Source organism: Cydia fagiglandana, chromosome 24 (genome assembly GCF_963556715.1).
Source record: "Cydia fagiglandana chromosome 24, ilCydFagi1.1, whole genome shotgun sequence".
In the NCBI taxonomy this organism is placed as follows: domain Eukaryota; kingdom Metazoa; phylum Arthropoda; class Insecta; order Lepidoptera; family Tortricidae; genus Cydia; species Cydia fagiglandana.
Genome location: NC_085955.1, coordinates 821,936 through 838,740, shown reverse-complemented (window position 1 = coordinate 838,740; position 16,805 = coordinate 821,936). Strand labels below are relative to the sequence as shown.

General features: G+C 37.8%; 2 protein-coding genes across 2 annotated transcripts in view; one reads left to right on the top strand and one right to left on the bottom strand.

Moving 5' to 3' along the window:
* LOC134676300 (dynactin subunit 1) overlaps positions 1–16,805 on the bottom strand; it is an 89,902-nt gene that overhangs the window by 25,951 nt on the left and 47,146 nt on the right. The window lies entirely within an intron of this gene.
* LOC134676345 (uncharacterized) lies at positions 7,293–14,571 on the top strand. The gene is made up of 7 exons (XM_063534703.1): positions 7,293–7,751; positions 7,834–7,961; positions 8,434–8,626; positions 11,220–11,372; positions 11,477–11,653; positions 12,177–12,364; positions 13,506–14,571. Exons 1-6 carry the CDS (start codon positions 7,515–7,517, stop codon positions 12,252–12,254), a joined length of 966 nt encoding a protein of 321 aa, XP_063390773.1. The 5' UTR covers positions 7,293–7,514; the 3' UTR covers positions 12,255–12,364; positions 13,506–14,571.

The following is a 16,805-nucleotide window of genomic DNA, read 5'->3' as shown; positions in this document are numbered from 1 at the left end:
GTTAAATGAAAAGATTTAGAAACCATAAGCAATCACACATACAAATAAGTTTTTGGCAAAAATTTCATTTTTGGTACAAGCTTTTATCACTGTACCTTTCTTACGACAGACAACTAATACTCATCGAGACAATTCTAAAAACCCCTAACACAGTTAGGTTGCGTTGTTTCATCACAGAGTTCCTATGGCCACCTCCTGTCTCCATCATCAGATCAGTACGACAGTACCATATTATTGTATTGTCATCAGAACTACATACAGCTGCCAATTTTCATGACGCTACGATCCTTGGAAGATGGTGAAATTAGTTACCTTAGATTCCATTTCCATTACATAGTTACATATAGGTCGACCTAATAAAAGCTTGTTAATAAGTTTTTGGCAAAAATTTCATTTTTGGTACAAGCTTTTATAGCTGACTCTACTTTTCTTACGACAGACAACTAATACCCATCGAGACAATTCTAAAAACCCCTAACACAGTTAGGTTGCGTTGTTTCATCACAGAGTTCCTATGGCCACCTCCTGTCTCCATCATCAGATCAGTTCGACAGTACCATATTATTTTATTGTCATCAGAACTACATACAGCTGCCAATTTTCATGACGCTACGATCCTTGGAAGATGGTTAAATTAGTTACCTTAGATTCCATTACATAGTTACATACAGGTCGACCTAATAAAAGCTTGTTAAAAACTACACCATACATATTTTCTTGAGAACTACCGTTAGACTCAAACTCAAGTAACTTAAACTCAAACATTCAGCAAATAGGCCACAAGGGCACTTTTCCACCGTCTATCTGAATCTGTATATATGTACAGTCGACGTCAAAGATATGTTTACACTTTTGCACCTTACTCCTTTGTAATAAGGCGAAAAATGTAAACATATCTTTGACGTCGACTGTACACCTCATATGCCGACATACTCGTATGTAACACCAAAGAGAATTTGAAATAGAGAGTAGTAGTAGTAGTAATCACTTTATTGCACACAACACAGGTTCACATAATATTTACAGAAATAAAGGTACAAAGGCGAACTTATCCCTGTAAGGGATCTCTTCCAGCTAACCTTCGAGTGGATGAGGGGAGAATGCAAATTAGATAGACAAACTTACGGAATGCACAGTAACATTTTAAAAGTAACTAACCAAAATGTCCAAAAGTAAATGAAATACATAAATAATATTTTTTTGTATAGCCTATATTGTGTCCCACTGCTGGGCAAAGGCCTCCCCTGTCTTTCGCCAGGGGAATAAATAAATAATATTATAAAATGAAATACATGCTACATACATACATAAATACTAAACATATATACACGGGGTCTCATGCATGAGTAAACCGAATAATTTTAACGGCGTATTCCTGATCATATTTAGAGACAAAAATGTCCTATAAACTTTTTTGAAATTCGCCTAGTTTCGGAGAAAATATTAATAAAAAAAAAACTAGTTTTTATTGTTACATAGTGTAAAAGGCCTTTTTGATAGTGATGTTGCTGCTACGGGACGTAGTTAGGGAATGCAATACCGGGATACCAGGATCCCGAAATACCGGGATCCCGCATGCAATTTGCGGGATTAATCCCGCTCGTAAATTAAGCAGGATCCCGCGGGATTTGCGGGATCAAAGAGCGACGTGGTTCTTAAGTGTTACTACAAGGAACACAGGCTCGGGCACGTGCCTACTGGCGAAAATTCTTCACGGAGCTTAAATGCATCTATGGAGGAAAGGGGTAATGACACGGAAGAGCATTTTGTCCGAATTTGTCTATTTATTTCATGACACTTGCTCGTAAAAGGTGTTATTTTACGTAGGCGACGCGGTCCGTAAATCTTAAATTTGTACCAGGGAATTTTGTTATGTAGGACATGTCGGTACGTCCGAAATTAGGCAGATTTTCTATTGTTTTCCTTCTTTTTTCCTCACAGGTGTGATGAAAAACATTGTGTGTGCCACGAGTGGTACAGGACTTACGAAATTGCGTTAATTAAGCCTTTACACACGTTCTTAAATTCTTGATTACTGTCATTATACCATATTTTTTAATACAAAATGTACTATTTCTAATTTTAGTTTACTTTTTGTTTTCAACCTTCAAATTTAGTACTAATTCGTAAAATTGTATACTAACTTGCGGGATCCCGCAAATACCGGGATCCCGCGGGACTTAAAATGGCAATCCCGCGGAATACCGGGATTGAGTTCCTCATGCGGGATTGCATTCCCTAGACGTAGTCTAAATATCCTGATTGATATATGTCAAAAAGTGACAAGTAACACTTTGCAAAAAGTAGGTTTTACAAAAAAAAAATGTAAAAATCAATTTTAAGTGACAAGTTTACCAATAATATTTATTTTTTATGTACAAATACATTCAAAAAATTAAAAAAAAAAACAAAAAAAACAATTTTTTTAGGCGAAATTGACCTAAACTTTTTATTAAATATTAAATATTTTCCTTCTCTTGACCTCAGAAATGCGTGGTTAAAATTATTCGGTTTCCTCATGTTACACCGTGTAGAGAGTTACTGTCATGGTAAATTATGTAGCTACAGTACATTTACTGTCATCTTTCGACAGACGATTAAACCTGTTAGACCGCCATTTGACTTTGATCATTATTCTTTCACTGATATGTCTTAATTTGTTAAATATTAATATTAACGCCATCTACTCCTGAAGGTTATGGCGTCATCGCTCGAAAAGATTGCACCATACCCTTTGGACTATAGTCGAGCAGATGGCGTTTATATTAATACTAGATGAAAACCCGGCTTCGCTCGGGTAAAATAAATTATAATAATAGGTACTAATTTTGAATTGAGTAATTATTTACTTTAAGACTTCAAACCTTCATCAAGGCGGTTACATACCTATCTCATCTCCGATAACTTTAAATCCATAACATACAGTATAACTCTAAACGTACTATTCCGATATATCTAAAAACAAATATGTAATAAAAAAACGTAATCTAACCCAGGTTAGGTTTTTTAACTACACTGGTTAGTTACACTTTTCTGGTAGCAGTTCGGTTCTGTAAGGGTCGCAGTTCTAACCTAACCTAACCCACTTCTGGTTCCAGTTTGGTTCTATAACGATCGCAGCTCTGATCTGACCCACTTTTCTGGTCGCAGATCGGTTCTGTAAAGCCCTTATTTATAACCCCCCCCCCCCCCCAAATCATCCATAAATCATGCTTCGAATGACCCCGTTTCCTCCTACGTCATGCTACCATCGTCCGATGTCCGGACCCCCCCCCCCCCCCATTTGAAATGACGTAATTTATGAATAGCCCCAGAGGCGCGTTTTCCGGGCGGGGCGCGAGCGTTTAAATGAAAAAGCGGCGCGCCCCGCTCACGCGCCGCTTACAAAACGCGCCTGTGTAATGGGAGCCTTAAATGTTATATACTAAGAAAAACCGACCAAGTGCGAGTCGGACTCGCTCACGAAGAGTTCCATACTTTTTAGTTATAGCGGCAACAAAAATACATAATCTGTGAAAATTTCAGCTGCCTAGCTACTTACATATCACGGTTCATGAGATACAGCCTGGTGACAGACAGACAGACGAACAGTGAAGTAAACTGAAATAAATGTCATATACCTTCTAAGAAGGACCGGCCAAGTGCGAGTCGGACTCGCGCACGAAAGGTTTCGTGCCATTACGCACAAAACGGCAAAAAAATACGTTTGTTGCATGGGAGCCCCACTTTATTTATTTTATTCCGTTTTTAGTACTTATTTGTTGTTATAGCGGCAACAGAAATGAAATATCGGTGAAAATTTCAACTGTCTAGCTATCACGGTTCATGAGATACAACCTACAGACAGACAGACGGATAGAGGTGTCTTAGTAATAGTAGGGTCTTGTTTTTACCCTTCGGGTACGGAACCCTAATAAAGTGTATAGATTTGTAACCGGTCAGAGATGCAGAGAGAGATGCTTTCTAGTCACTAATAGCCTTGTATGCTTGTTTGCCACCAACATGGCATTTTAATAAAAACTTACTCATTTCATCGCTCATATCCAGCCTAGTATTGGCTTTAATATATATTGGGTCATATATTTTTTTTATTAAATTTTTTAATATTTGTTGTTATAGCGGCAACAGAAAAACACCATTTGTGAAAAATTCAACTGTCTAGTTATCACGGTTCATAAGATCATGAAATACAGACAGACGGACAGGGGAGTCTTAGTAATAGGGTCCCGTTTTTACCCTTTGGGTATGGAACCCTAAAAAGTGACCAAGGCCTCCAGTGCCCCAGACTGGAATCGAAACAGCATCCTCTAGCGGCTGGTGCCTGTGCCATTTGGCCACCGGACCCCAGCGGCATAGGTCGAATTTTTCCAAGTATATGCACTTCTTACTGAAGGCCCAGCGTTCCACCTGGCCACCCCTAAGGTAAAATTGAAATTATGTAGAATTGGGAACATGTAGAATTAAGCTTCTGTAAAATTGAAATTATGTAGAATTGGGAATTTGTAAAATTGAAAATCTGTAGAATTGGTAATCTGTGATAGGTATCTGTAGAAATGAGACTAAACCCTTAGTAATAGGCGTCCCGTTTTTACCCTTTGGGTGCAGAATCTAAAAATCAACCTTGTTTTGGTACTATGTACTAAGCTTCACTATGACTCTGTAATTGTAGCAGTAATTAATTTTGTTTTAGTTGTCACCTGACGATTTATTTAAGTCAAACTCTGAAGTTATTATTCACACTTTTATTTGAATCAGCATAAAATATATCTTTTTATATATATATATATATATATATTAATCTTATATTCAACTTACATTGATTCCGGAGATTACTTCTTCTTAAACCTTGCGTTTTCCCAGCCTAGCGCCGGGGTCTGCTTTCCTGCTCAGTCTTCTCCACTGCCCGGTCTTCGGCATCCACTCACATCACTCAGATTCTTTGAAGTTAGTCTAAAGCACAAATATGTCCACCATACACTGTAGTTGTTCGCACTGGTTCACATCACACTGGATCATATAATCAGAGTGGAGTCAACTGATTCTTTAACTCAAGAGTTTCTTTGAATTACTTTTGTGACTTAACTTCACTTTCATCTCGCTTTAGTTTGTCAAGCACATTCCTTCAAGGTTCTTCCTTCCATTCTGAAATGTATAAATACAACTGAGTATACTGTATATAAAATTTGTGTCCCGTCTGGTCTAGTGGGTGGTGACCTTACCTATAAAGCCAAAGGTCTTGGGTTTGAATCCTGGTAAGGGCATTTATTTGTGTGATGAGCCGAGATATTTGTTACCGAGTCATGGATGTTTTCTATGTATTTAAGTACTTCCAAAGAGACGTTCAGCGCTATCAGCTATGAACTTTGTAACATGTAATGGGTCTCACATATGGAATACAATGGGAACTATTGTCATAAACCAACAATTGTGGCAAGGTTTGTCCAAGTAACAACATTATGTGAGAAATTATGTATCAACAACAAAACAATAATGAAAGTTGAAACAATTATATGGTTTGAAGATACTCACGATTTTCGGCATAGGTTTATATATTTGTTTTACGCGTTGGTGCCGTGTCATCGTTAGTATTGTAGTCACAAACATTTAAACTGAAAAATAAGTTTCCGTTTTTCATCAATAATGCATCTGTCATCTTACACAGATAGTGATTATTATATTCTCTTTGCAGAGCAGAGCAGTGACAGTAGTCGTTTTTTTTTTAAATAGGCTTTCTACACGCTCGAACCAAACACCTTGCCGTATGTCACACGCATGCCGGATCTAAAGGTAGTTCAGAGTTTCCGAACGCACTTGTCAATGTCAACCAACATGACCGACCTTTTTATGGAGTGTAGAAGTAAAGGAGAGCTATCTTTTATGATAAGACGGTTGTAAAAGTGTCCAGCTGTCAGTATAAAGAATAGTTCGAAATCTCTCCGGTGGCGCTAGTAGGTAGCACCGGGAACTAACATGAATTTAGACCTTATTGACTGAGTGAAGTGCGCTGTCAGTTTTTTGAAATTTTATTAAAAATTTTCATAAAGTGATTTATTTAATTTAGGATTTCCTTGTGCAGTAAAACTAGCCGCCCCTGTCTCAGTACGCATCATATAGACTGCCACCTCTGTTATCTAGCCACCTCGGGCCTGGGCTTACCAGGCCTTAAGCCCCACATTCACACTCCTACCTTGTAGGCCGCCTCGTAGTCCGCCTCGTTGGGTAGGATTGTGTATGGGGGTTGCGGACTACGAGCCGTCCTACAAACGGCTAAACGGTAGGACGGCTCGTATTATCGTATTATCGACTACGAGGCGGCCTACAAGGTAGGAGTGTGAATGTGGGGCTTTAGGGCAAATCCACCGCTATAGGATATATTTTCTATAGTAAAAATGGGAAAAGTTTGCATCGTAAACAGTTGCCAAAGTGGGCGTAAGAGGAAAAAACAGAAAAATGTTACGAAATCCGTATCTTTTTTCCAACCAACGGTAAGTATGTAATTTTCACTACACCTTATAAAACAAAGTCCTCCGCCGCGACTGTCTGTTCGTGGGTTTGAATGTATCTTTGCGATAAACAAACTACTGGACGGTTTCAGTTCGATTTTCATGCGGTTTTCACCTATCAATAGAGTGATTCTTGAGGAAGGTTTACGTATATAATTTGTTGACTATAGTTCGTTTTTTTTAGCATTAGAAAGAACTTGCAAGAAGGTAAGCGATTTTGACATGTCTTTTAATTGAAAAACGCTTTTTAAAATTCAAAAACTATTACTGATGAAAGCAGAAGAATATAAATGATCGTATTAGATTCATAATTGTTACATATTTGCCGTAACTTATTTTTAAAAAGACACATCAAGATTGTTTACCTAATTTCTAATGCTAAAAAAAACGAACTATAGTGCGAAGCCGGTCGCTAGTTATTTAATAAAATATTATATTGTGATTTTTATATTTTTCTTATAAAATTCACAATTTCACTTCAACAATTCTTCATTTTTCTATTAATTCTCAGACTCCGGCACGGTTAGAAAGTTGGAAAAAGTCGTTAGGAATTGCATTAAAAGCAAATGATTATATTTGCCATCTTCATTTTAAAGAAGAAAATATAAATATGTACGAAAAGTTAACTATTAAAGTTGCTAACACACTATCGCACCGCACCAAGGTCATTGTGGGACGCACCCATAAGTAAGAGGGAGAAAGAGATATCGCTTTCTCCCTTTTACTTATGGGTGCGTCCCACAATGACCTTGGTGCGGTGCGATAGTGTGTTAGCAACTTAAAGGAGAGCTCAAATATATTCCTACACAAAGAAAAACGCTTAAAGAAGAAGCTGTGCCCACGATTGAGCATCAGTTTATTCCCATTCCCGAACATGAACTCCAAGCCAATACTATTCACATAGAGGAATCTTTCGAACCATACCCCAATCAACCTAAGGACGAGCAGCAACAACAAATCAATGCCGAGCAACAGGAATTATCAGAAGATCAAAATGATTCTAATAATTTAATGGATTATGAAATGATACAACAGGACTTTGCGGAACCATTGTTTAGTCAATATCAGGATACTAATGTAACAATAAATCCAATAGAGAATTTTAAAAGTAAGTTTCGGGCATTTTCGTTGTTGCCGCCTTTTTGGCTACATGCAGAAAATCCTAATGGGCTGGTATTTATGCGAATGGATCCAAAAACTCAGAAGATTAAACATCATATACGTTTAAACGATGATCTAACTGTCACTGTAAGTGTTTATTAATGTAACAATAAAATTCGGTTGGCATGATTTGAATTTGTAACGAAACATAATTGCTATTTAATTGCAGGTAATTTTTCCCAATAATGAACAATTGCCACTAAAGGAGAAAATTAATTCATATGACAACACCTACGATTACTTAAAATCGGTTGAAAGATGGCCTTTGTGCGTTGGTACTCAGATTGACGACAATAAGTAAGTTTTGGTAGATTGTTAACCAAGGGATGAACGCAGTGAGAGTATAGTCCGAGGCTAAAATGATGCCATTCACCCGAGTTAAACACTCTACTTTTCATTTCGAATACGAGGAACCTAGCCCCAAAGCTTGTACTATGGGTGTAGGCGATAATACAACTGTTTGCAGTTGTCTTATGAATATATATACCATAATGTAACAGTTGTATTTAAAATAAAAGGATAACTCGTAAGCCTAACTTTGATTTTATTTAACATTTTTGTCATTCAAAATATTGTATGTAACGGTACATTAAATAGGTCTTAATTCTTGAACCTATCCTTTTAAAACTCGACTTTTATGTGTATTTTAAGAACCCTTATTATGTAGGTACCTGTAGATTAAAGCACTATTTACACATAAACAATGGTACAGGAGAATAATAAAAGATAAAAACGAATTTATCTAATATATAATTACATCAATTTTCAGATTTTGTAAAGGTGTGATTATTGGTGATGATACTTACGAAAGAAATCAACAGTACCCAAGATGTAAATCTTGTCGAATATTACGAAATCGTTTGCAGAACCGTAATTCCACTTCAACTCTATTACAAAAAATGGCAGAAGCAAAACGGCGCGCTTCAAATCTTGTACATAAATGCAAGCGTCTGAAGAGGACGGTAAGTCTTATGCCAGCTACATACGTACGATAAATCGTTGCGATAAGACTGTGCAGTCCGACTGTGCAGATAAATCGAACCGTGTGTATGACAAATCGTTACGATAATCGACAATCGGACAATCGGACTGCACAGTTTTATCGCAACGATTTATCGTTACGTATGTAGCCGGCATTAAAGCCGTAACAGACTACCGCACCGTGCCACGACCTTGATGGTGCGGTTAAAATATCTCTTTCACGCTCCAAATTATAGCTACATCCTTAGCCCCCTCCAGACTATGCGCGTGAATCGCGGGCGAAGCCGCGAACGCGAGTGTGGAGTCGATTTCGCAGGTCTGCGTTCTGGACTCCACACTCGCGTTCGCGGCTTCGCCCGCGATTCACGCGCATAGTCTGGAGGGGGCTCTTAACGCACGTACGGCGACCACCTTACGACTATCGATACGTGCGCCGCACCGCACTAAAGTCGCGGTATGGTGCGGTAGTCTGTTACGGCTTTTTATCAAAAACATATTAAATAAATAAATAATAGGGAACATCTAAAGGCCCCTGTACATAATGGGCCAGCGCCGGCCAGGCCAAGGGACGCTGCCATGCGGTAGAATGAGGTAGCAATATCACTTGCTCCCTCTAACGCATAAATGCGTCCCCCAGACTGGCCCACGCTGGCCCATTGTGTACTGGCCTTTACACAGGTCAACCTAGCCCCAAACTAAGCAAAAGTTGTACTATGGGTACTAGGCGACGCTATAATATACTGTATTTGTATAATTGAAGACGTAAAATAATACAAAAAGAAACTTGAGCAAGAAGTTTTCATACATATTTTTCGAAATCATTTCGAAGTCCCTTAAGGCGTATCCAGATTAGTAAATTTTTCGCCAATCTGATTCAATTGCCCGATCGAATCAGGATCGAAGTGCGGATGCAAATACCAATTTGGCTCGCCGAATTCAACCGCCGATAATGACCGATATTACCGATAAAATGAAGTGCAGATGCAAGAATACCAATTTGTGAGGCCAGTCTGGATACCATTTCTGGATTTTTTCAATGTAGAGGGCTCTAATATCACCATAAATCTAAAATTAGAGATTGACGCCAATTTCATTTCTGATAAAATCAACCGATTTGATCAGTCCCGTCTGGATACCACTTTACTTAGCTGTTGTTTTTTATTCGCACACCCGCTTATAGACCAACAAGAAATTGTAGAAATTAAAAAGTGGCAACATCGTAGTGTCGTCCCTTTCAAATCAATCTAAGAAAACGGGACGACACTACGATGTTGCCACATTTTAATTACTACAATATCTTGTCGGCTTATAACTTTATACATTGTACCTACTTGAGTAACGAATTTCATATCGACCGTTCATATAATTGCAGAATATCCAATTAAGAGAGAAAATTTCCTTGGCTAAGGCGCAGTGTGCAAAGAAATCGGATACCGTAGTACAAGCATCTATTTCAAAGCTACCTGAAGAATTTCAAAATGCCGTGAGATCATGTTTTGAAGCCGCGAAAAAAAATAATACAAAAGGTCGTCGATATACGTTAGAATGGATTTATGAGTGCATGTTGATACGTATAAAAAGCAGGAATACGTATGAATTTATACGTAAAAGAAATATTTTACCCCTTCCTTCTGTACAAACTTTAAATAAGTATCTCAGCAAAATCAGCTGTTCTGCATATGGATTCCAATCCTCTACTTTCTTTAGTTTAAAAGAAAGATGTGAGGCGATGAAGAAGGAGGAGAAACGAGGAGTTATTTTAGTGGATGAAATGAAATTAAGTGAAGGCGTTTATTTTGATTCTCAAACCATGAAATTTAATGGTTTTGTTGACCTGGGGCAACACACTCCAGATAATTTAAAAAATACAACAGCGGACCATGCTTTGGTGTTCAAGTTTGTGCCTTTTCGAGGTAGATGGGTTCAAGCCTTAGGTTGCTTTTTATCGAAAAATTCATGCAAAAGCGAACCGCTACATAAACTAGTTTTAGAGTGTATTGTTTTAATGGAAAACAGCGGAATTTGTGTTGATGCTGTCGTGATGGACGGTGCACCTTGGAACCGAGGAGTATGGAAAATATTCGGTGTAAATGAAGACACTGTTAGCTGTGAACACCCTTGTGACTGCTCACGACGGTTATGGATGATTTCAGATTTTAATCATTTAGTGAAATGTTTTCGAACATCTACTTTGGATGATAAGCTACAAGAGTTCAAGGTTAATTAAGAGTAATGCATGAGTAATGATAATTTTAAAAATATACAAGGTGTAATTATTATATCTGACCAAACTCTGAGGGGTGAATATGTAGGTCATACTGAACAACTTTTACTATAGCCAACCCTGAAATCACGAAAAAGAAATCGCCTGTTTAATAGAAAACATTGACTGTACTGATTCACCGCAATATGTATGAGACAGCAGATTTTTTTTCACGATTTCGGGGCTGGTCCTATAGTATAAGTTGTTAAGTATGACCTATATTCACCCCTCAGAGTTTGGTCAGAGATAACAATTTCGCCTTGTATAAAATGATAATACGAAGTCAAACTAATGTAATATTCTTTTTTCAGACCCCTTACGGAACTGTGAAAAAAAGACATTGGGAAGCGGTATTAGAGGAAGAGAATTATCGTCAGCCTAACTTAAAAATCGCTTACAAGTTAACACCAGCGCATTTGAAACCGAAAGGTTTTCAAGTAATGAATGTTCCTCTTGCAACTGAAGTATGTACCTATAAATATAATCAATAATTTTCATTGATTGTCCGGATTTATTTCGTAGGACTTTCGGCTCATCAAAACTAATATTATTAATCTTATAAAAACAGGTGTTTGGTCACGAAATTTCGGTCGCCATGGCTCACTATCAACCCTATTGCGAGGAATTGAAGGATTCAACTGCAACACAAAAATTTATTGATCTTGTATTCAATTTGATACAAGCTATGTCTTCGCGTATACCAAGAGATGCTCTGTACGTGAATGAAAATTGCAGACGAAGAAAGGTAAGAAATAGTTGGCGATTAAAATTAAGGTCAATGCGGAGAAGACCGTCTATCAGCTAAGTCCGTCTACTCACTATAACATTTAAGGGAAGACCGTCATAAAGAAAGACCGGCCGGACGGTGCCTTAAACCAGAAGTAGCCAACCTTTTAATGTATTTTTGTTAGTAGATACCTCTTATAGTGAAGAATAATTTATGCCGATTATAATTAGAATTAATATAATTATGCGTTGCTGGTAGTGAATATTATGTGTTAATGTTAATATGCCGGAACCGCCGCCGCCTCGCAACCTGAATATATCCCTTGGCACCTATACAGCCTATACTGTAATTTTTAGTTTAATATAAAAATTAGGAACATTTAAAAATTTGTATGGAATATATTTTTTGCTCCTTACTAATATCTGTAAAAGTCTACTACTGACTATACTTTTGTGTAGAGAAGCGGCCGTCCCCTTTCCTCTTAATATTTCATTGTATAGCTTTGAAGCTTGTTTACTTAATGAAGAAATACTTTTTTCAGGCAATCCAGGAATTTTTAGAATTCCTTGCAGACTGGGAAAAGCTCGAAAAAAAATACCTGTGTCAAGGAGCACGTTAACTGGATTAAAAGTAACTTTACGGGCAACACTTGAAATTTTGGATATGCTGAATGTTGCATGTGATTACAAGTATTTGATGACAGCAACCCTATCTCAAGATCCGTTGGAGGTAATTAATAATTACTAATTATGTAATCCAATGAATATGAATCTGCTTGTATGGAATCTGCATCATGTATGCTGCCTTACTTTTGGAGAAAGTCCAGAAAGCCTTTTTAAAAATAAAAAATAAATTATAATTCATTAATTCAAGCTAATTATACTCATATTTTTACATTATTTACATTTTGATTACACAACATTAATAACATTACATTTAAATATAATCTACTAAAATTAACAATAAAATTTAAAAATTTACAAATCACATTAAAGAATAATGATATACAATATATACACAAAAACACAACAATACATACAAAACTAACCTACACCTGTCCTTACATGCCTGTTGCAACAGTGCACAATATAAGGACAGTCAAGCCGATCTGCGATCATCGCCAGGACAGTGTTGGCGCTGGCCCGCACGCGCCGCACCAGCGCAGCTGCGCGCACGCGCATGGTGGCGTGGAAACAGGCCGTGTGGGCCCCGCGAACATGCCCGAAGCGCTACAGTAGCGGGGCAGCCCCAACACCGCCCTGAATGCGTTATTGTACTGGACGCGGAGCGCGTTGTACGCTCTTTGCGTGTAGTCCGCCCACAGGCCACACGTGTACAGCGACGTGCAGTACGCTTTGAAAAGCGTTATCTTCACGTCACTACTACAACGAGCAAACCTGCGAGCCAACATGTTCGCCCTTACGCACAACGCCCTCCGCTCCCGCTCCATATCCACATCATCCTTGAGGTCCGCAGTAACAATATGCCCTAGGTACTTGAAACTCTGTACTCTGTCTAAGAGAGCTCCGTTAAGCATGACAGGTGGCACATATTTTTTTAGGATACAGTTCCTACCTAGTCCATATACTTAATGTACCCATCAATATATTTCTGCCTGGTGTTTTTGGGTTTAATTCTTTTGAAATGAGGCGTAACTTTGGGCTGTGGACGTTTTTTATCGCTTACCTTCTTTCTAATGCTAAAAAAACGAACATAGCCATATAAATATTAGTACTATTATAAATGCAAAAGTGTGTCTGTTACCTCTTCACGCTTAAACCGCTGAACCAATTTAGATAAAATTATGGAGATAGTTTGAGACCCGAGGTCCTATATTTTTTATTGAATAATAATTTTGACTTGTTTTCAGAGATTTTTCTCCGTCATGAGATATTCGTGTGGAGGAAACGATCACCCTGATCCCAAAATGTTTGCACAAGTTTACCGATTGGCGTCTTGTTTTTCCCTAATACGCCCTCCGAAAGGTTGTAACGTTTCCGGCAAAGATTTGCTGAAGAACTTACTAGGAGCAAAGGATATGGTAACTGGTTCAAACGAGGCTAAGCAAGCATGGCTGGAAAGCCTCGACCATATACTAGATAATGGTGAACCATTGATTGATGGTTATGAAGACCATGACTACAACGAGGCTGTCACCAGTGACGCGGTGCAGTCTTACATTGCTGGGTACATCGTCCGCAAATTGCGAAAAATCGTAAAATGCAATAATTGTTTGAAACTCATACAAATGAGTCCCAATGAGGGAAAAATGTTAATGAGAAACGACGTAATCGATAAAATGGATTTATACGGCGGGTTAATTTATGCTAGTGACGATCTATTCAATCTGACCAAAATGATAGAGAAATGTGTGTTAAGAGCAATAAGCAAAGCTTTAACCAATATGGAGACGATCAGTGAAATTACGCAAGAATTACAAAAAGAAACATTGATAAAAGTTGGATGTGCCGACCATTCCAAACAAGTATCAATAAAAATTATCGATATGTACGTAGTTATGCGAGCCCACTTTCTGGCAAAATATGAAAATAAACGTTACGACGCAGCCAAAACCAAAACTAAAATGAACAGGAAAAATGCCAAGTTATTGTCTTAATTACTAGTAGTTCGCCCCGAACTAAGAACTCGTATTCGCTGAAAACTACCGCGCAGCGCGCACACTCAGGTTTTGATTTCCAACTCAATCTCACTAGTGATACCTACTAATACTTTATATACGAGATTACCGCCACGTGGGATGTTGACTCGACGATCATTGTTGCGATAGTCGTCTCGGTTTTTTTTCCGTCATGAGATATTCGTGTGGAGGAAACGATCACCCTGATCCCAAAATGTTTGCACAAGTTTACCGATTGGCGTCTCGTTTTTCCCTAATACGCCCGGTTGTAATGTTTCCGGCAAGGATTTGCTGAAGAACTTACTATGTAGGAGCGAAGGATCTGGTAACCATTGATTCATGGTTATGAAGACCATGATTACAACGAGGCTGTAAACCAGTGACGCGGTTCAGTCTTACATTGCTGGGTACATCGTCCGCAAATTGCGAAAAATCGCAAAATGCAATAATTGTTTAAAACTCATACAAATGAGTCCTAATGAGGGAAAACTGTTAGTGAGAAACGACGTAATCGATAAAATGGATTTATACGGCGGGTTAATTTATGCTAGTGACGATCTATTCAATCTGACCAAAACGATAGAGAAATGTATGTTAAGAGTAATAAGCAAAGCTTTAACCAATATGGAGACGATCAGTGAAATTACGCAAGAATGACTAAAAGGAGCATTGATAAAAGTTGGATGTGTCGACCATTTCAAACATATATTAAAAAATGTTATCGATATGTACGTAGTTATGCGAGCCCACTTTCTGGCAAAATATAAAAATAAACGTTACGCCGCAGCCAAAACCAAAACTAAAATGAATAGGATAAATGCCAAGTTATTGTCTTAATTACTAATAGTTCGCCCCGAACTAAGAACTCGCATTCGCTGAAAACTACCGCGCAGCGCGCACACTCAGGTTTTGATTTCCAACTCAATCTCACTAGTGATACTTAGGTAAGTAATACTTTATATACGAGATTACCGCCATGTGGGATGTTGACTCGACGATCATTGTTGCGATAGTCGTCTCAGCGTACGGTCTCATAGCGAAGAGTCTCGACCAACACCTAGAGACTGGATCAAGGGTCAGATGCAGGCAAATTGTGACAAAACATTCGCTGATGTTAACAAGAAATAACTCAAAATGTAGTCAATATGATGGGTGCTGAGAAAGGGGCGGCTACAGGGCCTGGGGCCTAGGGCGGCAAAGACTGCAAATCCGCCACTACATTATACATATATAAAAATGTGTTCGGGTGTTTTTTTTTGTTTTGTGTTTTTATATTTTACTTTTATATTAATATTAAAAACGAAAAACAAAAAAGAGCCTTTTATTTCTCGCCGGTAAAACAAACACAATATTATAAACTTAAATTTACATTAGGTTTAGTATTACAATAATATTTAATATTCCTCAAATCAATGTTCTATTATGCTTGGTTATGTAATAAGTAGTAAGTAATTATATTTTTTTCTTGTAATTTATTCTGCAACAACCCCTCCTGTGAGGGTGAAGGCCTCCTCCAGTGATGCTGGTCATCACAATTTCTGTTCTCTATCTTTTTCAACTTACATATGTATATCAATATTAATTTATATATTGGTATTAAATACCTACAAATACAAATAATAAAAAGCTAATAAATACTCTTATCGGGATTCGAACCCGCGACCTCCTGCTTCATAAGCGGGGTCACTACCGACAAGGCTAAAAGACCGTCAAAAATTGGTTCGCGATGCACAGTGGCGCCGCGGCGCGGCCTATTTAATGTTTTTGAGGGACACTTTTTAATACATGAAGATTGTTTTCCTCATCTCTACCTTCCATAGACCTTTTGTTTGACATTGATATGGCATTCATTGTCGAAATTTTTTCACTTTTAAATGCAAAATACTCGACAATACGAATTTTGCGGATACATGTTCTCGATTCAAAAGTGATATTTTTTCAAGCTCTTTCGATTGAGCATAATTTCATTTAGGTCTACCGTTAAAGCGGCTCGCGTTTATATATAAAGATTTAACAAGTTAACACATATCAGTGAAAGAATAAGGATCAAAATCAAAAGGCGTTCTAACAGTTTTATGTTCTGTCGAAAGATGGTAGTAAATTTACAGTGGCTACATAATTTACTTTGACAATCCGCCTCTATACATTCTCTTTGGTAACAATAAGAGTGAATTGGCTTTAAAAAACAACGGGTTGCACTCCGGGAGTGCCGACAGAAGTGAAAACTCAATGACTAGTCCAAAATGTCTGCAGCACTATGTATAATTGACCCATCCTCCTTTCTATTGAAAAACTTTAGTTCCGAAATTGCTGGCCAGTGAGCTTAAAATTGTAGCGTTCATTGTTTAAAATTCGAATAGAAATTGTAAAGTTACCTTGCAGACCTCGCATCTAAATATATTTGGTCATGATATTTTGAGTTTTATTCACCAGTACTAGAGTTCACTTTTATTAGAGATTTCATCAAGATGTAGCTTTATTCAATTATATTTGAGTGATATAAAGTTAGAATGTAACTGTGAGATCCTCGTA

Coding starts and splice junctions, on each gene's coding strand:
- LOC134676345 (XM_063534703.1), top strand. CDS start 7,515: ATGGATTATGAAATGATACAACAGGACTTTGCGGAACCATTGTTTAGT. Junction 7,962..8,433: donor ACTCAGATTGACGACAATAA/GTAAGTTTTGGT, acceptor ATCAATTTTCAG/ATTTTGTAAAGGTGTGATTA. Junction 8,627..11,219: donor GCAAGCGTCTGAAGAGGACG/GTAAGTCTTATG, acceptor TTCTTTTTTCAG/ACCCCTTACGGAACTGTGAA.